Source organism: Triticum urartu, chromosome 5, assembly GCF_003073215.2.
Source record: "Triticum urartu cultivar G1812 chromosome 5, Tu2.1, whole genome shotgun sequence".
NCBI lineage: Eukaryota > Viridiplantae > Streptophyta > Magnoliopsida > Poales > Poaceae > Triticum > Triticum urartu.
The window spans coordinates 274,896,079-274,919,081 of record NC_053026.1 but is presented as its reverse complement, the minus strand read 5'-3'; the positions used below and the strand labels follow the sequence as shown (position 1 = coordinate 274,919,081).

The following is a 23,003-nucleotide window of genomic DNA, read 5'->3' as shown; positions in this document are numbered from 1 at the left end:
AGTCTTGATCGCGAGGGTGCAAGATTGCTGAGTCCCTGTGGCTCACAGATTACTTCCAAACCAGATGCAGGGCCTGACGACTCCGTTCCAGATGACGCGCTTGAGCTCAAGTGGGAGTTTGACGAGGACTCACGCCGATACTACGTGTCTTTCCCTGATGATCAGTAGTGGTGCCCAGTTGGGGCGATCGGAACCGTGTCGCATGTTGGGTTATCTTTTATTTTGGTGCCGTAGTCGGGCCTTGAGTGTTTGTATGTTGTAATGCTATTTATGTACTTTGATTGACGTGGAGAGTGTAAGCCAACTATGTATCTCCCCTTTTATTATCTATATTACATGGGATGTTGTGAAGATTGCCTAACTTGCGACATTGCTTTCAATGCGGTTATGCCTCTAAGTCGTGCCTCGACACATAGGAGCTATAGCTGCATCGAGGGTGTTACAGATAAGACGAGCCTGGATGATCTCGATTAGGGAAATGAATATATTGTTCTTATGAATTTGAACTAGCTATATATTGTACTGTGATGTTTTCATGTAGCTGTCATACTGTGATGTTATAATATATTTATGAAATGTGAATTTGCGTAATACTGGAATTATTAATTTTAAACTAATAAACCTGCTAAATGTGTCATGAAACTTTGCAAACGGTTCTAGCAGTAAAATCGCTTGTGATGGATAGCCCAATGCCATACAGTTTCTTCATCAAATCATGTGTGATGTAGTTGATAAAAGCAAACAGTTAACCAAGGCAGAGCATGTGTGATAGTAAATATGTGTGATATACATACCTACGGAAATGTTTTTCAGGGATTCACCATGTGGGATGTACATACCTACGGAAATGTTTTTCTAGGATTCACCGTGTGGGATGTACATACCTACGGAAATGTTTTTCTGAGATTCACCGTGTGGGATGTACATACCTACGGAAATGATTGGGTTTTGATGCCTCGCCCGATCGCACACGAGATCATTTGGTGTCCCAGGAGGGCCTATCCCCGATGATTTTCTGGGCTGTGTGGGAAGGACCCCCCTATCACCCACACTCACTTGGCGATGGTTCCAAATGCCGTCGCGGAAAGGGGTTAAAAACCATTTGTATAGCATCGACGCGTACCAGTGCATGATTGCCATGATTTCTTCTAGTATGTTGCATCTTCGCACTACTAGCTTGCATGATATGAGTACTATGATTGCTTTGTGTAGTGTATCGCCCATGATTCAACTTGCTCATTTCATGTGGTTTATAGCCACTATTTCCATGCTTTGCACATGCTTCCTATTGTTTTTTGTCATATATCTCCATATGTTGCCTCTCTCATGCTAGAAGATTTGACATGTATTGAGTGCAACAATGATTTTAGTCTTGCTAGTGAGATTGCCCCTATAGCATTCTCGCAAATATTTGGAGATTTCAAAAGATTTCTTGTGAAGCATGATTGTCTTACTTCTTTGCGCCACATACCTAGTGCCATGAGTATCGCCATTATTGCATCATATTGTTCATGCATTTGTGCTTCTAATGGTTATGTGCAAGAGAAGAGAACCATCATGATGGATGATGTGTTTATCTACCATGCACATATGTTGTTCGCTTTCTTTTCTGCATGCGTAGGATACTTCAACTTGGTGTAAACTTCCACTTCTCGTGAGTTGACCATTTGAGCTCTTGAGAATGAACCACTTGCGACCAACTCGCTTCTCCATCGCACTTGCTTGTGCTTCAGCATTAGGAAGGACACAAAAGGACATGCTTTCAAGGTGATATCCTTCTCTTTCGAGAAACCCCAAACCATGAGCATGAATATTGTGGATCCTACTTCACGTGTGACAATAGCTCGAATTGCGTTGGTATTTCCCCAAAGTGGAAGGGATGATGCACCACAACTATGGTAAGTATTTCCCTCATTTATGAAACCAAGGTTATCAATCTAGTAGGAGAACCAATCAATAGTTTGTAAACGGTACCTTCACACAATGAACAAATACTTGCAACCCAATGCGCAAGAGGGCTTGTCAATCCCTCTATGGTAAAAAGATAGATTAAATTGTATGAGATTGGATAAATAGATCTAGCAAAAACACAAAATAAAATAAGTAAAGAAAAGTGCAACAAGGTATTTTTGGGTTTTTGGAATAATAGATCTAGAAACAAGATGATAAAAGATAGACCCGGGGGCCGTAGATTTCACTAGTGGCTTCTCTCGAGAAAATAGCTTGCGGTGGGTAAACAAATTACTGTTAGGTAATCGATAGAAGGGCAAATAATTATGACGATATCCAAGGCAATGATCATGTATATAGGCCACACGTCCAATATCAGTAGACTGACTCATGCCTGTATCTACTACTATTACTCCACACATCGACTGCTATCCAACATGCATCTAGTGTATTAAGTTCATGGAGAAACAAAGTACTGCAGTAAGAACAATGACATGATGTAAACAAGATCTATTCATGTAGGAATAGACCCCATCTTCTTATCCTTAATAGCAATGATACATGCGTGCCTCGCTACCCCTTCTGTCACTGGGTGAGGACACCACAAGATTGAACCCATCACAAATCACCTCTTCCCGTTGCAAGAAAATCTAGTTGGCCTAACTAAACCAAAGATTCGGAGAAGAAATACAAGGCTATTACAATCATGCTTATAAGAGTTCAAAGAAAACTCAAGTAATATTCATAGATAGATCGGATCATAAACTCGCACTTCATCGGATCCCAACAAACACACCGCAAAAATTCATTACATCAAATAGATCTCCAAGAACATCGAGGAGAACATTGTATTGAGAATCAAAAAGAGAGAAGAACCATCTAGCTACTGCCTACGGACCTGTAGGTCTATGGTGAACTACTCACGCATCATCGGAGGAGAACCAATGAGGATGATGAACCCCTCTGTGATCGTGTCCCCCTCCGGTAGAGTGTCGGAATAGGGCTCTAGATTGGGTCTCGTGGTTCTGGAACTTGCGGCGGCTGGAATTGTGTTTCGGTCGCTCCCCTAGGATTTATGGAATATTTGGGAATTTATAGAGCTGAGAGGTGGTGGAAAGGACTCCTGTGGGCCCCACCACCCACCTGGGCACGCTAGGGGTCTCTGGCGCGCCTTGGTGGCTTATGGGCCACACAGGCCTACCCTCTGGTGATTCCTTGGCTCCCAAGTTGTCTTCTGGTCCAAAAAAATCTCCTAAAAGTTTCGCTGCATTTGGACTCCCTTTGACATGGATATTCTGTGAAGTAAAAAATAAGCAAAAACAACAACTAGCACTGGGCACTATGTCAATAGGTTAGTCCCAAAAAATGATATAAAGTTGCTATAAAATGAATGTAAAACATGCAGGAATGACAATATAACATCATGAAACAATTAAAGATTGTAGATACGTTGGATATGTATCTGCATCCCCAAGCTTAATTCCGCTCGTCCTTGAGTAGGTAAATGATAAAAACAAAATTTTTGATGTGGAATGCTGCCTAACATGTTCATCATATATTGTTAGGACCGAGAGTATATCGACCAGAGGGGGGAATGGGAGATTCAAAAATTCTTGTGAATGTTTTGAAGTTGATCCCATAAACAAAAGTGGAATTAAAGTACGATAGAAAAGAACTCACTGAAGTGTGATGTTGAGAAGCATATCTATCAATGTAGGAAGCAATTATGGCACGGGCTTGAGATGCCACGGGTTTAATTGCAACGATAGTAATGCAACAAGAAAACACATGTAGAGGCAAGAGATAAAACATGGCAAGGTGAAAGAAAGAGAACACACCAGTCTAAACAAGATGAGTACGAGAAGAAATATATATGACTAGGAAAACTAAATTGATTGATGAGAATGCATCAAAATGGGCACGAATGTTAACAAATACGAATGATAGAGATGAAAGATATGCAACAAACAATGATTGATCAGATAAACTATCATCACAGAGCACAAAAGAAAACCGCTGAAGGTAATGTAGTGAAGTAGAATGAACGACAAAGGACTAAGTCTAGTTGGAGGGGTTGTGATTTAACACAGAAGATAAATTCTCTTCGCCCTATTCTCCTTCAACTCAAAGTTGATTAGACTCTAGTTGATTTCACTCATGGTAGATACTTGTCAGCGATCTCCAAACCTTCTACAGACCCTCTTCGCAAACCACAATGACTCTTGGTTGCTGAAGATCTTGCTCGATGAGGACAACAACACTTCAACACTTGAGCCGACACCTATCCGTCAAGAGAGTGCACAACTCTCAAGAGTAATAGGTACAAGAACTCCAACTCACAATTACTGTGATGCTCAACCACTGTCTAAGTTTGGGATATTGGTTTTTCTCTCGGTGGATCTTAAACTCAAATCACTCGGAGAGGGGTTGCTTAATCAATCTTCTCGGAATCTTAAGCGGAGCAGCCAACATGGAACGTTGGAGCGGGGCTGCTATTTGTAGCCGTTGCCTTCCCAGATGGGAAATGACCAAATTGGACATGGTAGCCAATGGCCGAACAACACGAGTCCAATAGTCGGAAATTGAGCACAATAGTAGCATTCCTTGTGGAGCAAGTAATGCTAACTCCTCAGTTCGAAAGATACCTCCTCTAGCATGAATAACAACGTCTACTGCTGCTAGGTAATCATTCAGAACATAAAGAGATTTCTCTCAGCCTACCATAGGTTTGGGCTAAGCATCACAATGGATATAAGCTTTGATTACCTATACCCCTCTTAATAGTACGGAGGTCCTATGAATCAAATAATTGAAAGAAGAACAATGAAATGAATACTATGTCTTCACTTTGTCTTCGACTTCCATTCGCCATAATCAATTTCTTCAGACGCAATCTCCAAACCAATTGCTTCACGTCAACAATAAATTTTTGAGGGGTTAACTCCTTCACATCAATCTTCTCGCCTACATGACTTCAACAGATGTAGCTCATTCTTCTTTGCACAGCAGATATTCTTCGGTGAAGTTCCTCAAACTTGATAGCGGAGACAACATTCTCTTCGGTTCTACATGGACTATTTCTCTTTGTACGCACTAGCAAACAAATCAGTCCATGCCTGTTTTTGTCAACAATCTCCAAAACACAGGAGGGCAAATATAGCACCAACAATCTCCCCCTTTTTGGACGATTGTTGACAAAACAGAACACATCAAAGGATAGATAAGGGAATTGAATGTGCAAAAGATAATGAAAGATGAGAGATAATTACAGAGATAAAACACGCTCCCCCTAAAGATATGCATCATTCGAAGAATACATAGGATATAAAACAGAAGGTAGTGATGTCTACTACACAACCTTCTTCTTGTAGACGTTGTTGGGCCTTCAAGTGCAGAGGTTTGTAGGACAGTAGCAAATTTCCCTCAAGTGGATGACCTAAGGTTTATCAATCCGTAGGAGGCGTAGGATGAAGATGGTCTCTCTCAAGCAACACTGCAACCAAATAACAAAGAGTCTCTTGTGTCCCCAACACACCCAATACAATGGTAAATTGTATAGGTGCACTAGTTCGGCGAAGAGATGGTGATACAAGTGGTATATGGATAATAGATAAAGGTATTTGTAATCTAAAATTATAAAAACAGCAAGGTAGAAAGTGATAAAAGTGAGCATAAACGGTATTGCAATGATAGGAAATAAGGCCTAGGGTTCATACTTTCGCTAGTGCAAGTTCCCTCAACAATGATAACATAATTGGATCACATAACTACACCTCAACATGCAACAAAGAGTCACTCCATAGTCACTAATAGCGGAGAACGAACGAAGAGATTATGGTAGGGTACGAAACCACCTCAAAGTTATTCTTTCCAATCAATCCTCTGGGCTATTCCTATAAGTGTCACAAACACCCCTAGAGTTCATACTAGAATAACACCTTAAGACACAAATCAACCAAAACCCTAATGTCACCTAGATACTTCAATGTCACCTCAAGTATCCGTGGGTATGATTATACGATATGCATCACACAATCTCAGATTCATCTATTCAACCAACACATAGAACCTCAAAGAGTGCCCCAAAGTTCCTACCGGAGAATCACGACGAAAACGTGTGCCAACCCCTATGCATAGGTTCATGGGCAGAACCCGCAAGTTGATCACCAAAACATACATCAAGTGAATCACGTGATATCCCATTGTCACCATAGATACGCACGGCAAGACATACATCAAGTGTTCTCAAATCTTTAAAGACTCAATCCGATAAGATAACTTCAAAGGGAAAACTCAATCCATTACAAGAGAGTAGAGGGGGAGAAACATCATAAGATCCAACTATAATAGCAAAGCTCACGATACATCAAGATCGTATCACCTCAAGAACACGAGAGAGAGAGAGATCAAACACATAGCTACTGGTACATACCCTCAGCCCCGAGGGAGAACTACTCCCTCCTCATCATGGAGAGCACCGGGATGATGAAGATGGCCACCGGAGAGGGGTTCCCCCTCCGGCAGGGCGCCGGAACGGGTCTAGATTGGCTTTCGGTGGCTACGGAGGCCTCTAGCGGCGGAACCCCCGATCTATTGTGCTCCTCGATCTTTTTAGGGTATATGGAGATATATAGGCGGAAGAAGTACGTCAGGGGGGCCACAAGGGGCCCATGAGGGTGGAGGGCGCGCCCAGGGGGTGGGCGCACCCCCTGCCTCGTGGCCTCCTCGTAGATCCCCTGACGTGCACTCAAAGTCTTCTGGGCTTCTTCTGATCCAAAAATAACTTCTGTGAAGTTTCAGGTCAATTGGACTCTGTTTGGTTTTCCATTTCTGCGATATTCTAAAACAAGGTAAAAACAGAAACTGGCACTGGCACTGGGCTCTAGGTTAATAGATTAGTCCCAAATATAATATAAAAGTGCATAATAAATCCCATAAACATCCAAAGTTGATAATATAATAGCATGGAACAAGCAAAAATTATAGATACGTTGGAGACGTATCAGCATCCCCAAGCTTAATTCCTGCTCGTCCTCGAGTAGGTAAATGATAAAAACAGAATTTTTGATGTGGAATTCTACCTAACATATTTATCCATGTAGTTCTCTTTATTGTGGCAAGAATATTCAGATCCATAAGATTCAAGACAAAAGTTTAATATTGACATAAAAATAATAATACTTCAAGCATACTAATAAAGTAATCATGTCTTCTCAAAATAACATGGCCAAAGAAAGCTATCCCTACAAGATCGTATAGTCTGGCTATGCTCCATCTTCACCACACAAAGTATTTAAATCATGCACAACCCCGATGACAAGCCAAGCAATTGTTTCATACTTTTGGTGTTCTCAAACTTTTTCAATCTTCACGCAATACATGAGCGTGAGCCATGGACATAGCACTATAGGTGGAATAGAATGGTGGTTGTGGAGAAGACAAAAAGGAGAAGATAGTCTCACATCAACTAGGCGTATCAACGAGCTATGGAGATGCCCATCAATAGATATCAATGTGAGTGATTAGGGATTGCCATGCAACGGATGTACTAGAGCTATAAATGTATGCAAGCTCAACAAAAGAAACTAGTGAGTGTGCATCCAACTCGCTTGCTCACGAAGACCTAGGGCACTTTGAGGAAGCCCATCATTGGAATATACAAGCCAAGTTCTATAATGAAAGATTCCCACTAGTATATGAAAGTGACAACATAGGAGACTCTCTATCATGAAGATCATGGTGCTACTTTGAAGCACAAGTGTGGAAAAGGATAATAGCATTGTCCCTTCTCTCTTTTCTCTCATTTTTTATTTTTATTTTTATTTTTTGGGCCTTCTCTTTTTTTTCTTGTTTTTTTATTTGGGCTTCTTTGGCCTCTTTTATTTATTTATTTTCGTCCGGAGTCTCATCCCGACTTGTGGGGGAATCATAGTCTCCATCATCCTTTCCTCACTGGGACAATGCTCTAATAATGATGATCATCACACTTTTATTTACTTACAACTCATGAATTACAACTCGATACTTAGAACAAGATATGACTCTATATGGATGCCTCCGGCGGTGTACCGGGATGTGCAATGACTCATGAGTGACATGTATGAAAGAATTATGAACGGTGGCTTTGCCACAAATACAATGTCAACTACATGATCATGCAAAGCAATATGACAATGATGAAGCGTGTCATAATAAACGGAACGGTGGAAAGTTGCATGGCAATATATCTCGCAATTGCTATGGAAATGCCATGATAGGTAGGTATGGTAGCTGTTTTGAGGAAGGTATATGGTGGGTTTATGGTACCGGCGAAAGTTGCGCGGTACTAGAGAGGCTAGGAATGGTGGAAGGGTGAGAGTGCGTATAATCCATGGACTCAACATTAGTCATAAAAAACTCACATACTTATTGCAAAAATCAATTAGTTATCTAAACAAAGTACTACGCGCATGCTCCTAGGGGGATAGATTGGTAGGAGAATACCATCGCTCGTCCCCGACCGCCACTCATAAGGAAGACAATCAATAAATAAATCATGCTCCGACTTAGTCACATAACGGCTCACCATACGTGCATGCTACGGGAATCACAAACTTTAACACAAGTATTTCTAAAATTCACAACTACTCAACTATCATGACTCTAATATCACCATCTCCATATCTCAAAACAATTATCAAGTATCAAACTTCTCTTAGTATTCAATGCACTCTATATGAAAGTTTTTATTATATCCCTCTTGGATGCCCATCATATTAGGACTAAATTCATAACCAAAGCAAACTACCATGCTGTTCTAAAGGACTCTCAAAATGATATAAGTGAATCATGAGAGTTCATCTATTTCTACAAAATAAAACCACCACCATGCTCTAAAAAGATATAAGTGAAGCAGTAGAGCAAAAACAAACTACTCCGAGAGATATAAGTGAAGATCAATGAGTACTCGAATAATTGTGCAACTATATGAAGACTCTCTAACATTTAATAATTTCAGATCTTGGTATTTTATTCATACAGCAAGAAAAACTAAATAAAACAAAATGACGCTCGAAGAAAAACACATATCATGTGGCGAATAAAAAATATAGCTCCAAGTAAAGTTACTGATGAACGAAGACGAAAGAGGGGATGCCTTCCGGGGCATCCCCAAGCTTAGGCTCTTGGTTGTCCTTGAATATTACCTTGGGGTGCCTTGGGCATCCCCAAGAATAGGCTCTTTCCACTCCTTATTCCATAATCCATCGAATCTTTACCCAAAACTTGAAAACTTCACAACACAAAACTTAAGGTAGAAAACTCATGAGCTCCATTAGTATAAGAAAATAAATCACCACTTCAAGGTACTATAATGAACTCATTGTTTATTTATATTGGTGTTAAACCTACTGTATTCCAACTTATCTATGGTTTATAAACTCTTTTACTAGCCATAGATTCATCAAAATAAGCAAACAACATATCGAAAACAGAATCTGTCAAAAACAGAACAGTCTGTAGTAATCTGGATCAAACGTATACTTCTGGAACCCCAAAAATTCTAAAATAATTTTCTGGAACTGAGGAATTTATCTATTAATCATCTTAAAAAATAATTAACTAAATATCTGTCTCCAAATAACAATGGCAGCAATTCTCGTGAGCGCTAAAGTTTCTGTTTTTTACAGCAAGATCGACAAGACTTTCCCCAAGTCTTCCCAACGGTTCTACATGGCACAAACACTAATTAAAAGAATAAAACCACATATAAACAGAGGCTAGATGAATTATTTATTACTAAACAGGAACAAAAAGCAAGGAATAAAAATAAAGTTGGGTAGCTTCCCAACAAGCGCTATCGTTTAACGCCCCTAGCTAGGCATGATGATTTCAATGATGCTCACATAAAAGATAAGAATTGAAATATAAAGAGAGCATCATGAAGAATATGACTAGCACATTTAAGTCTAACCCACTTCCTATGCATAGGTATTTTGTGAGCAAACAACTTGTGGGAACAAGAATCAACTTGCATAGGAAGTTAAAACAAGGACCACTTCAAAACTTTAAGCACATAGAGAGGAAACTTGACATTATTGCAATTCCTACAAGCATATATTCCTCCCTCATAATAATTTGCAGTAGAATCATGAATGAATTAAACAATATAACCAGCACCTAAATCATTCTTTTCATGATCTACAAGCATAGAAATTTTACTACTCTCCACATAGGCAAAATTCTTCTCATGAATAATAGTGGGAGCAAACTCAACAAAATAATTATCATGTGAGGCATAATCCAATTGAAAACTAAAATCATGATGGAAAGTTTCATGGATATCATTATTCTTTATAGCATACAAGTCATCACAATAATCATCATAGATAGCAACTTTGTTTTCATAATTAATTGGAACCTCTTCCCGAATAGTGGATTCATCACAAAATAAAGCCATGACCTCTCCAAATCCACTTTCATCAATATAATCATCATAAATAGGAGGCATGATTTCATAATAATAAATTTGTTCATCAAAACTTGGGGGACAAAAAATATCATCTTCATCAAACATAGCTTCCCAAGGCTTGTGGCTTTGCATATCATTAGTATCATGGATATTCAAGGAATTCATACTAACAACATTGCAATCATGCTCATCATTCAAATATTTAGTGCCAAACATTCTAATGCATTCTTCTTCTAACACTTTGGCACAATTTTCCTTTCCATCATACTCACGAAAGATATTAAAAAGATGAAGCGTATGAGGCAAACTCAATTCCATTTTTATAGTTTTCTTTTATAAACTAAACTAGTGATAAAACAAGAAACTAAAAGACTCGATTGCAAGATCTAAAGAAATACCTTCAAGCGCTAACCTCCCCGGCAACGGCGCCAGAAAAGAGCTTGATGTCTACTACACAACCTTCTTCTTGTAGACGTTGTTGGGCCTCCAAGTGCAGAGGTTTGTAGGACAGTAGCAAATTTCCCTCAAGTGGATGACCTAAGGTTTATCAATCCGTAGGAGGAGTAGGACGAAGATGGTCTCTCTCAAGCAACCCTGCAACCAAATAACAAAGAGTCTCTTGTGTCCCCAACACACCCAATACAATGGTAAATTGTATAGGTGCACTAGTTCGGCGAAGAGATGGTGATACAAGTGGTATATGGATAGTAGATAAAGGTATTTTTAATCTAAAATTATAAAAACAGCAAGGTAGCAAGTGATAAAAGTGAGCATAAACGGTATTGCAATGATAGGAAATAAGGCCTAGGGTTCATACTTTCGCTAGTGCAAGTTCCCTCAACAATGATTACATAATTGGATCACATAACTACCCCTCAACATGCAACAAAGAGTCACTCCATAGTCACTAATAGCGGAGAACGAACGAAGAGATTATGGTAGGGTACGAAACCACCTCAAAGTTATTCTTTCCAATCAATCCTCTGGGCTATTCCTATAAGTGTCACAAACACCCATAGAGTTCATACTAGAATAACACCTTAAGACACAAATCAACCAAAACCCTAATGTCACCTAGATACTTCAATGTCACCTCAAGTATCCGTGGGTATGATTACACAATATGCATCACACAATCTCAGATTCATCTATTCAACCAACACATAGAACCTCAAAGAGTGCCCCAAAGTTCCTACTTGAGAATCACGACGAAAACGTGTGCCAACCCCTATGCATAGGTTCATGGGAAGAACCCGCAAGTTGATCACCAAAACATACATCAAGTGAATCACGTGATATCCCATTGTCACCACAGATACGCACGGCAAGACATACATCAAGTGTTCTCAAATCTTTAAAGACTCAATCCGATAAGATAACTTCAAAGGGAAAACTCAATCCATTACAAGAGAGTAGAGGGGGAGAAACATCATAAGATCCAACTATAATAGCAAAGCTCGTGATACATCAAGATCGTATCACCTCAAGAACACGAGAGAGAGAGAGAGAGATCAAACACATAGCTACTGGTACATACCCTCATCCTTGAGGGAGAACTACTCCCTCCTCATCATGGAGAGCACCGGGATGATGAAGATGGCCACCGGAGAGGGATTCCCCCTCCGGTATGGCGCCGGAATGGGTCTAGATCGGCTTTCGGTGGCTACGGAGGCTTCTGGCGGCGGAACTCCCGATCTATTGTGCTCCTCGTTCGTTTTAGGGTATATGGAGATATATAGGCGGAAGAAGTACATCAGGGGGGCACGAGGGGCCACGAGGGTGGAGGGCGCGCCCAGGGGGGGTGGGTGCGCCCCCCCTGTGTAACGCCCCAGATATACTTTCCATATTTGTATCCAACTCTTGCCTTCTCCGGCGCTAAGTTATATTTATTTCTTGGGTTCAGGTCTTTGTCTCCGTGTGTTGTTTTTCTTTTTCGTGCATCTCTTATCATGTCATCTCGGGCATTGCATTTGCATACATGCTCATCTCATGCATTCGAGCATTTTCCCCGTTGTCCGTTTTGCATTCCGGCGCTTCGTGCTGCTCCGGTGGCCATTTCTAGCTTTCTTTTGTGTGTGGGGTTCAAACATTTCCGGACTGGACCGAGACTTGCCATGCGGCCTTGGTTTACTACCGGTAGACCGCCTGTCAAGTTTCGGGTCATTTGGACTTCGTTTGATACTCCAACGGTTAACCGAGGGACCGAAAAGGCCTCGTGTGTGTTGCAGCCCAACACCCCTCCAATTTGGCCCAAAACCCACCAAACTCTGCTCCATGTCCTAGAGCGTTCGATCACGATCGCGTGGGCGAAAACCGCACCTCATTTGGACTCTCCTAGCTCCACTTATGTCTATTTATACCCCCTCCATTTCGGATCTCGTCTTCCACCTCGAAACCCTAGTTTTAAAAAAAACATCCCCCGTCAGATCCGCCTCCGACGGACATGTCCGGACCCTAGCCGGACACGTCCGCCGCGCCCCGCCAGCCACTCACGCCTTGCCACGTGTCGCCGCCGCCTCCTACCCCCGCCGCCGGGCCCGAGGCCCGCAGCCGGCCCCCGAGAGCCCGCGCGCCTCCGCCGCCTTTCGCCTCGTCCGCCGCCGCCCTCTCTGTCGCCGGTGGCCGGCGCCGCTGCGGGACGCCGTCGCGCCGCGGCGGGCCACGCGCCGCCCGTGCGGGACCTCGCCGCCACGCCCGGCCGCCGCCTCGCTTCGGTCGGCACCGCCACCGTCCCCACGAGCCGGCGCCGCCGCCCCGTCGCCCGGTCCTCTCCTCGCCGCCCTCCTCTTCCCGGACGGTAGCCGGCGCGCCATTCCCGGTGAGCCCGAGCTCGGGCTGCTACAGTGCCCGATCCGGAGCTACAGTAGCCGGACAAACCCCAGATCCGGTTGACTTTCTTCCCTCTCCCCCCTGATTTTTGTGCTATCTTTGACTGCTCGTATCTCCGCATCCGTAACTCCGATTTGGACATATAATATAACAAAATCTTCGTCTCGACATGTACATCATTTCATTCCATTGCATCATTTGCATTTAAGGTCATCTTGTTGCCCAAAATGCTGTTAGAAGGAGGCTTCGTGAGTTAATTGTCAGATCTGCTAGTTCATCTTAGACTTTTGTCATTTTTGCCATGATTATTGTGTGCATGCTATGCCTGTGAGTCCTTCATATGTTTTGTTAAGCATTTTGTCTTCTTTCCAGAGGTGCAACCCATGCATTTTTAGGATGTGTGTGGTGACTTGTGCAAGCTTGCAAAGTGAGGCACCCGGTAAATCTGTTTTCAGGGACTTAGTGGGTTTCACTAAGTCTGGGATATTTTAGTTCATGATGCCATATGTCCAGCTTGTTTCCTAGTGATCCGTGCCTCTTTTGAGGATGATCAGTAAGGGAGTTTTGATATTTATGTTATGCTCTATCCATCCATGTCTTTGTTTGCATGTGTGGAGTGCTCTAGGTTGACTCAATCGAGCTCAACTTTTGCTTCGTTGTTAATCTGGGCAGATCGTCAACTTGTTTGCGATTTTGCCGATGCTACCGTTAGTGTTCCATGCATGCTATGCCTTTGTTCTTTCCATGTGTAGCTAGCATATTGTGTCTTCTTTCTGGATATATGCTTTCCTTTCTGTTACTTGCACTATGGTGAGTGCATCGAGCTCGTTTACATGCCTTCGTGAGTTATATTTCAGCATGTCTCAGTTTTCACTAAGTCTGAAAACTGATTGTGTTTTAGCTATGTTCGTGTGCCCGTTAATATATTTTGTGATCCCTTTTGGCCCCAGGTCACTTTGGGACTTTTGTTAAGCTTGTTGAGTAGCCCCATGCCATGTTCTTACTTGTCATGTTCAGGTCATGTATCATGTTTTTTTGCTGCTCCGAAGAGAGCATCGTGATCTGAAATTTCAGGCTAGTGTTAATTTCACTAAGTCTGGAATCTGTTTTGCGTTTGCGTTTTTTCCATGCTTGTTTGAACCTCTTAATGGATGAATTTGCCTATGGCTCAGTGCTAGTGTTTTGTTAACCATCTTGTGTACATCACTGCCATGTCTTTTGTTTTTATGTTTGGTGGCTGTAGCATGTTCGTTTCGTTGCATTTAGGAGCCTACTTGCTGTATATCGAAGACCGGTGTCATATCTTAAAACGCTTGCCATTTCCAAACCGTAACTCCGATTCCAATGATCTTTATATCGTTTTCAAGCGATTTCATCCCCTCTATCCAGTGGCACCCTTGGAATCCCAAGTTGAGGCCAGGTTCATGCATTTCCTGTCACATCTTGCATTTTGCATCCCGCATTGCATCCCGCATAGCATATCATCATTTCATCATATTGCTTGGTCTTGCACGTGGTTGATTGTATCCTTGTTGCTTGTTTGTCTTGTTGGGTAGAGCCGGGAGACAAGTTCGCTACCGAGGAGCCCGTTGAGTTTGCTTGTGAGGATCCAATCAACTCTGACAACTGTGCAGGCAAGATGATCATACCCTCGAAATCACTACTATCTTTGCTATGCTAGTTTGCTCGCTCTTTTGCTTTGCCACTGCTACGATGCCTACCACTTGCTTGTCAGCCTCCCAATTGCATGATTGAACCTCTAACCTACCATTGTCCTAGCAAACCGTTGATTGGCTATGTTACCGCTTTGCTCAGCCCTTCTTATAGCGTTGTTAGTTGCAGGTGAAGATTGGAGCCGTTCCTCGTTGGAACATTTATTTACTTGTTGGGATATCATTATATTGCCATGTTATCTTAATGCATCTATATACTTGGTAAAGGGTGGAAGGCTCGGCCCCTCGCCTAGTGTTTTGTTCCACTCTTGCCACCCTAGTTTCCGTCATATCGGTGTTATGTTCCCGGATTTGCGTTCCTCACGCGGTTGGGTTATAATGGGAACCCCTTGATAGTTCGCCTTGTTTAAAGCTTTTCCAGCAATGCCCAACATTGGTCTTACCGTTTGCCACCTAGCCTTTTCCTTTCCCTTGGGTTCTACAGACTCAAGGGTCATCTTATTTTAACCCCCCGGGCCAGTGCTCCTCTGAGTGTTGGTCCAAACTAGAGTCCTGTGCAGCGCCCCCTCGGGGAAACTCGGGGTTTGGTTTTAGTTGTATGGAGCGCTCATCTGAGTGTGCCCTGAGAAAGAGATATGTGCAGCTCCTATCGGGATTTGTCAGCACATTCGGGCTGTGTTGCTGGTCTTGTTTTAACCTGTCGAAATGTCTTGAGTTACCGAGATACCGAGTCTGATCGGAACGTCTTGGGAGGAGGTCTTTTCCTTCGTTGACCGTGAGAGCTTGTCATGGGCTAAGTTGGGACTCCCCTGCAGGGATTGAACTTTCGAAAGCCGTGCCCGCGGTTATGGGCAGATGGGAATTTGTTAATGTTCGGTTGTAGATAACTTAAACCTTAATTAATTAAAACGAATCAACCGTGTGTGTTACCGTGATGGCCCCTTCTCGGCGGAGTCCGGGAAATGGACACGGTGTTGGAGTTATGCTTGTGCAGGATTTTCCTTTAGCTTCTCGCTCGTGCTTCGCCTTCTCTTCTCGCTCTCATTTGCGTATAAGTTAGCCACCATATATGCTAGTCGCTTGCTGCAGCTCCACATATACTTGCCTTATCCTTCCTATAAGCTTAAATAGTTTTGATCGCGAGGATGCGAGATTGCTGAGTCCCTGTGGCTCACAGATACTATAATTCCAGATGCAGGTCCAGGTGATTCCGCTCCAGGTGACGAGTACGAGCTCAAGTGGGAGTTCGACGAGGACTCTCAGCGTTATTATGTTTCCTTTCCCGATGATCAGTAGTGGTGCCTAGTTGGGGTTTGATTCAGGGCCTTGTCGCATGTTGGGTTCTTTTCCATTTTGGCGCCGTAGTCGGGCCATGAGTGATTGTTTGATGGATGTTATTTATGTACTCTGATGTGACGTGGCGAGTGTAAGCCAACTATGTATCTCCCCCTTTTATTATGTATTACATGGGATGTTGTGATGATTGCCTGACTTGCGACACTGCTTTCAATGCGGTTATGCCTCTAAGTCATGCCTCGACACGTGGGAGCTATAGCCGCATCGAGGGCGTTACACCCTGCCTCGTGGCCTCCTCGTAGATCCCCTGACGTGCACTCCAAGTCTTCTGGGCATCTTCTGATCCAAAAATAAGTTTCCGGAAGTTCCAGGTCAATTGGACTCCGTTTGGTTTTCCTTTTCTGCGATATTATAAAAAAAGGTAAAAACAGAAACTGGCACTGCGCTCTACGTTAATAGGTTAGTCCCAAATATAATATAAAAGTGCATAATAAAGCCCATAAACATCCAAAGTTGATAATATAATAGCATGGAACAATCAAAAATTATAGATACGTTGGAGATGTATCAGGTAGCGAGATGAATCTTCGTGACATGAGATCTCATTCGTGGTCTCTTTCAATGCACTAGACAGTGTCTGAGATTTTTCCTGTCATAGGCAATCTTGAAAAGATATCTTAGGTAAAGTGAATACTTTGGAATGAAATGTGACAAAGGATAAATCAAGAGAATTTTGCTCAGAACACGATTTGAATCCACACGATATAAGTTCCCTACAAGTTAGATATTCGAGGAGAATCAGAGCAAGGGAATCAGAAGAATATTACTCAGAGAAGATATACTTCAAATGTGGTTTTACTGCAGTAAGGATGATATGAAGGATATATGAGAGGAAAAACAACTGAAAAGACATATAGAAAGAATTTGTTTTCGAGGTATAAAAGGTTTGATCTAAAGCTACTTTCTTTTCCTACAAGGTTAGATAGCGAAAGATAATCATTAAGGCATATCTAAACATGCATGAAATGCTATTCTCCATTAACTGCTTTTGCTTTGCCTGCACAAAGGATATGTATCAAGGATAATTATTGCAAAGAAGTAAAGTTTCAATTTCACCGGCAAACAGATAATTGGAAGCAAATAGCATTGCAGGGGGCATTATTAACAGTACATGACGACCAAGTATATCAACACCATAGGCGGTGCTTTAAGTTCGACAATCAAATAGTTCGACGAAAACCAAATTGTTCGATAGAAAAACAAATGGCAGATGGAAACACCCTCCAAATAACCCGCTTATCTATCACTCGATGTTCTTCTAGCCTTTTTTGTCAACAAGTGTGAAATAGGAAAGAGAACGCATACGAGGAACTACTCGTCTGGAGAATCCTCAGAATCAGAATTAGCACTGCTTGACGAAGCAGAGCGAGTGATAGTCAAGGTCGAAGCAGGAGTGGTTGCATGGGCTTCGGCATCAGCTTTGGAAGTAGCCTTGCGAGTTGCATCTGGCTTGAAGATAAGTGTTCTAGCTGTGTCTTTGAGATCATCATCTGGTTTGACAAACAACAGATCAGTGGATGCAGAATGTTGAGGAAGTACTGGAGTTTGCCTTCGGATGCGAGGAACTTCATACAACTCCAGATAATCATATTCTTTCATGATACCCTTGGTAGAGAGTTGCTTGCGAGAGTAATGCTTGCGCAGAAGGGTCTAGAAGCACTTCTTTTGTTCCTTCTCATGCAGGAGTGTTTGGCGAGCATAATTGTGAAGCAAATTTATTTGAGTCATCATTTCCAGCTTCACTTTCTATAGCACGTCACATAGAGATTTCAGAATTGCGGAAACACAAGCACCCAAATCACATAAAGCATTGCACTCATAATTTTTTATCTTGACTTTAACGGCGGGTTCCCATTCATCATATAATTTTCTACGAATTGAAATATCAAATTCTAGCTTTTCTTCTAAAGCCTTCACCATCGCTCCTACAATATGTTTAGTAAAAGCTTTATTTTGTTCATATGCATCGGGTGAATTTAGCATGGATTGCAAAAAATAAATACGCTCAATCAAAGAACAACTATCATAACTAAAATCTTTGTAATCCAAAAGAGTAGGCACATCACTAGCTAAAGTTTGTACCTCTTCAGACCCAATTTTATCAATTTTTTCAACAAGATTTTCACCCTGCAAATTATGCGGACGCCTTCTAACTAAAGTTGACTCTTCTTCAGTCCTCTTACCATCAATTTTAATATTACTAAACAAGGAATCAATAGAAGAAACACCAATCATTTTAACATTTTCATCTTTACTACGAAAAAATTAGGAGGAAACACTTTTTCTAAAAATTCTCTTTTAGCTCTTAGCATAGCGTTCCTTTTCTTACTTTCATCCATGGAAACATATACAACCTTAATTGATTCATCAACCTTAGGTGGAAAGTTTTTAGTATTGAGATTTTCTACATCATGTGTAATTCTATCAATGCTTCTAGATATATCATCAATCTTATTCAATTTTTCTTCTATCTAGTGTTGGAAACTTTTTGAGCATTGATAAATTCTTTAATATTACTCTCAATATCAGAGGGCATCCTATTATTATTATAAGAAGAATTACCATAGGAATTGCCATAATTATTAGAGGAATTTCCACAAAAAGGCCTAGGATTCAAATTACCTCTATAAGCATTTTTATTAAAATTGTTTCTCGAAACAAAATTCACATCTACAACATCATTATTTTTCTCAATCAAAGTAGATAAAGGAACATCATTAAGATCAATAGGAGCATTTTTACTAGCAACCAATTTCATAACTGCATAAACTTTTAACTCAAAGTACTAATTTCTTCAACAAAATTACCTTTTTTACTAGTACGTGCTCTTTTGTTATACCATTGTGAATAATTTGCCATGATATTATCTAGTAATTTAGTAGCTTCACCCAAAGTAATCTCCATAAAAGTACCACCCACGGCTGAATCTAGAAGATTTCTAGAACAAAATTAAATACAACATTTTTTGTATAATCATCTAAAGATTTAAAATGTGAGTAGGACAATTTCTTAGCATTAATTTCATTCTTTCCCAAGATTCTGCAACATGTTCATGCTCAAGTTGCTTGAAATTTGTAATTTGATTTCTAAGGGAAATAATTTTCGCGGGCGGAAAATACTTAGTAATAAAAGCATATTTGCACTTATCCCAAGAATCAATACTATTATGAGGCAAAGATGAAAACCAAATTGTTGCACGATACCGCAAAGAGAAAGGAAATAATTTTAATTTCACAATATCATTGTCCACATCTTTTTTTCTTTTGCATATTGCACAATTCTGCGAAAGTGTTTATATGCACTACAAGAAATATGTCAACTTGTGATCACCACTATTGGTCACTGAATGGTCACAAATTTCCATTTGTGACCTTTTTGTGACCAAAAACATAAGGTCAAAAGCTGGCCGTCATAAACTGACTATAGCGACCTTTCTTCTGGAATGGTCGTAGACGTTTATGACCAAAATATGTCTACTGTGGCATTTTGGTCACCAGCAACCTCCCCAGGCCACGTAGGCATCCAGCGTGGCAATCTGATGTGGCACAAGATTCAGCCCGGTCCAATTCGATTTTCTACATGGGCCTAGCCCAACAATTCAGCCTTTTTACTATATATTTTCTCTATTAATTTTCTCTAGCTACATGGGCCTGGCCCAACAATTTGGCCTTTTTATTTCATGGATCATGGCCTTTTTGTGATCTATTTCGTTTTTGGGCCTAAGCCTTTTTATTTACTTGGCCATCGCCTTTTGTTCATTGTTTGATTTGTGGCCTTTTTAGGGCCCAAATAGTATATGTTTCATTTCCGACATATCAACAATAAAGTATCAACAATAAAGTAACCAGTATTTTGGTCTAGAGAGCCCCAATCACACAAATTTTCATAAATGGCGACCAAAATGAGTATATTATATATATTACAATCATGCCATAGTTCAATTCATCCAGGAATTTAGAACAACTACAAAAGTGCTGCTATGAAATACTATAACAGCCATTCACATCATCCAGGAACATATAATTAGCTACAAAGATGAAGCGTTCCCTTTTTCCAACTTCTTGAGCCTGGAGCTCCTGTAAAAGACAGGAAACGATCATTATCATGGCTGTGAATTCAGAATGAAAGCAATATCCTCAAACATACAACAGCTAGGAAAAGAATATTGAACAGAATAATAAACAAATACACAAGCAGCTAGGAGTCGATCCTAATGCATGAGGGCACGGATAACAGTAGCAACCATGAGTAAATATTAGCAAATATTATATTGGTGGAAAAAAGTAAATACCAGCAAGCTCTAAGAAGACTCCAAGAAATTGATGGCTCACAATACAATCATGCTTTTGACAACAAATACTACTAGAATTAAGGTGCATAACATATTCTAAGCAGTGTTAACATCATGATAGTAACAATTAACAGCAGCTAGCAGGACATCAATCAAGCACAACAAAAGTACAACACCACACTTGGGATCTCGGAGCAAGAAAAAGATCATGTTGCTTAGGAGCTACCACAAATGATACTGATCAAGGGCAAAAACAAGTTGGTATGATATCATTCATTCATTCATTCTCATCACGATCATACATTGAATTCATTAAAGGTTACAGATTCATTTTTTGACATAGCATTGGAAAATCACAAGAATAGTATATGAACCAAAGTGTCCAGATAAGTAGATAACACATGGAGGTCACAATCACATAGCAAAGGAAGAGTGGGACAGACCGAGGACTTACCCTCTGGACAAATCAAAGACTTCACACTTCCTCTTCCTCGGTGGACAAATCAATGACTTCACTTCCTCTTCCTCATGCACCAACAGGAATACCATCTCAAACACCTTGGTGCCAACAAGAAACTGTACTCACACAGTGAATAGAACAAAAGAACAGAAAGCACACATATATACTGAACAAAAGAAACAGCCAGGAATAGATGACTCAACAGTTCATGTTTGTTAACAAAACAAGTGTGGACATCTCACAGTGAGTTAACTATCTGATGACTTTAGTAAAACACATACTAGCATTTGGTGCTACAAGAGACAATAGGAATCCAACTATCCCAACATCCCAACTTGGTAAATCCATGCTGCTAAAACGCCAATCCTAATCGGGTTGGAATTGGACCTGGTTTCAAACATGTGAGCTACAACTATCGTAATACCACAGCCCAAAAAACCCTACAAATCCATCAAACTACTATTTGTAGGTCTGGCATCAGTGGTGTCACAACGTACAGTCCACTTACAGTCATTTGGGAGAAAATTAAAGTGATAATTAGACTTGCATTACAATCTGCTGGTAACTTGTAGTCTACTTACAGCTACAATGATATCTTAAGATTTACAGTCTAAATACACAAAACTTAATAACATGGGAATAAACAGACCAACCCCCACATTCCAATAATTCAAATACTCAGCAGTCAAATGTGTATGCGTGTGCATGTAAATGTATTGAGGTTATGCAAAACTATGGTGCATTTAAACTATGAGATCATTTGGTCCACACATTTAGATCATTTAACACAGAGAAAAGAAAAATAACAGAGGACTGCATATGAATGTATGTGTTGTTTCCAGGATAAGTTGGCACATAGAATGCCACCAATCAGGATATACCACACAACAGAGAATAGCTTGTAGCGTCCGAGACTAATCTCCATGAGGAACACAAATCATCCTCAGGAATTGGTAATGAACGCACATCAATCAAAACAAAGAACAAAAAAATAGATGGAATTTGTGTTGTCCCTGCAAGTGCCATAAACCTGCAACAACAATAGCAGCAGCTTCTTCCTAGCGACATTTTCCCGGGCCAGGTATCTATCAATGATGTTGACAGTAAGGAATAAAATTTCACCCAGTAGCTCAAACTTATAGTGGACCTGCATTGGGTGAGTTCGCCAGGTCAGGCCAGACACACAACTCTGTACTAGATAACTTGACCGGGGTTCCAAGCAGATAATTACGTTGGTCCTTCTGTAGAAGCTGTAAATTTCATCCACATATTCAACAACCGCAAGGGAGTTGCCAAAGTCGCAGCTGTCGATGTCATGCATTTCCTCCTCTTCGGTGTCCTCCATGTGTATCTCCTTCAGCTCCTTCATCTCATTGGCCAATTGGTGCCTGCCAAAATAAATTCAAATCCTTGAGTTGACAGTTACCTATTTTGCTCAGATTCTTGGTTCAAACAAGGTAAGGTAAAATAATCTGAATAATGCAGAAGATGGAAAATCTACAGATAACCCAATTGAACCTACATTGATATCATTCCATATATAAAAGAGAGCACCCAGTCTAGTTAGATAAGATATACTACTACTTGCCTAAATCTGCTAGAACTATATTAAACCTACATTAATGATATGCCATATAGTACAAGATTTGGTAGGAGTATGCTCAAATCTCTGAAGATTTGTGTTATGTGCCAATTTGCACCCGAATGTCATGGACTGGAACAATCTATACCACTGTGGATGTTGTTTTCCACTATATATCTCCAACAATAACACTAGTATCAAACTTGAAAAGAAATGCTTGACTAGCTAGCTAGTTTCTAAAAAGACAAGGCATTAAGAGGTATCATCATTCTTTTAATAACTTGCACTGCAACATTCATGATCAATAGCTATGTACAAATGCAAGAAAATCTACACGAACTGCCTTGCTCTCTTAAATATTTTCTTCAAGTGGTTTCTTTACAGCAGGGTATATGTTGCAGTTGACAAAAGAA

General features: G+C 40.8%; 1 protein-coding gene and 1 non-coding gene across 2 annotated transcripts in view; one reads left to right on the top strand and one right to left on the bottom strand.

Moving 5' to 3' along the window:
• The window catches only part of LOC125506985 (putative disease resistance protein RGA3), a 26,473-nt gene extending 8,685 nt beyond the window's left edge, over positions 1 to 17,788 (top strand). Inside the window, exon 8 of the mRNA XM_048671692.1 lies at positions 17,537 to 17,788. Coding sequence (XP_048527649.1) covers positions 17,537 to 17,788 — 252 coding nt within the window. The remainder of the gene's footprint in view (positions 1 to 17,536) is intronic.
• A 4,041-nt stretch (positions 17,789 to 21,829) lies between these two features.
• On the bottom strand, positions 21,830 to 21,963 carry LOC125511875. Its single transcript, XR_007285146.1, has one exon. It is a non-coding gene; the product is annotated as a small nucleolar RNA snoR80 (small nucleolar RNA).
• Between the last annotated feature and the right edge of the window lie 1,040 nt (positions 21,964 to 23,003).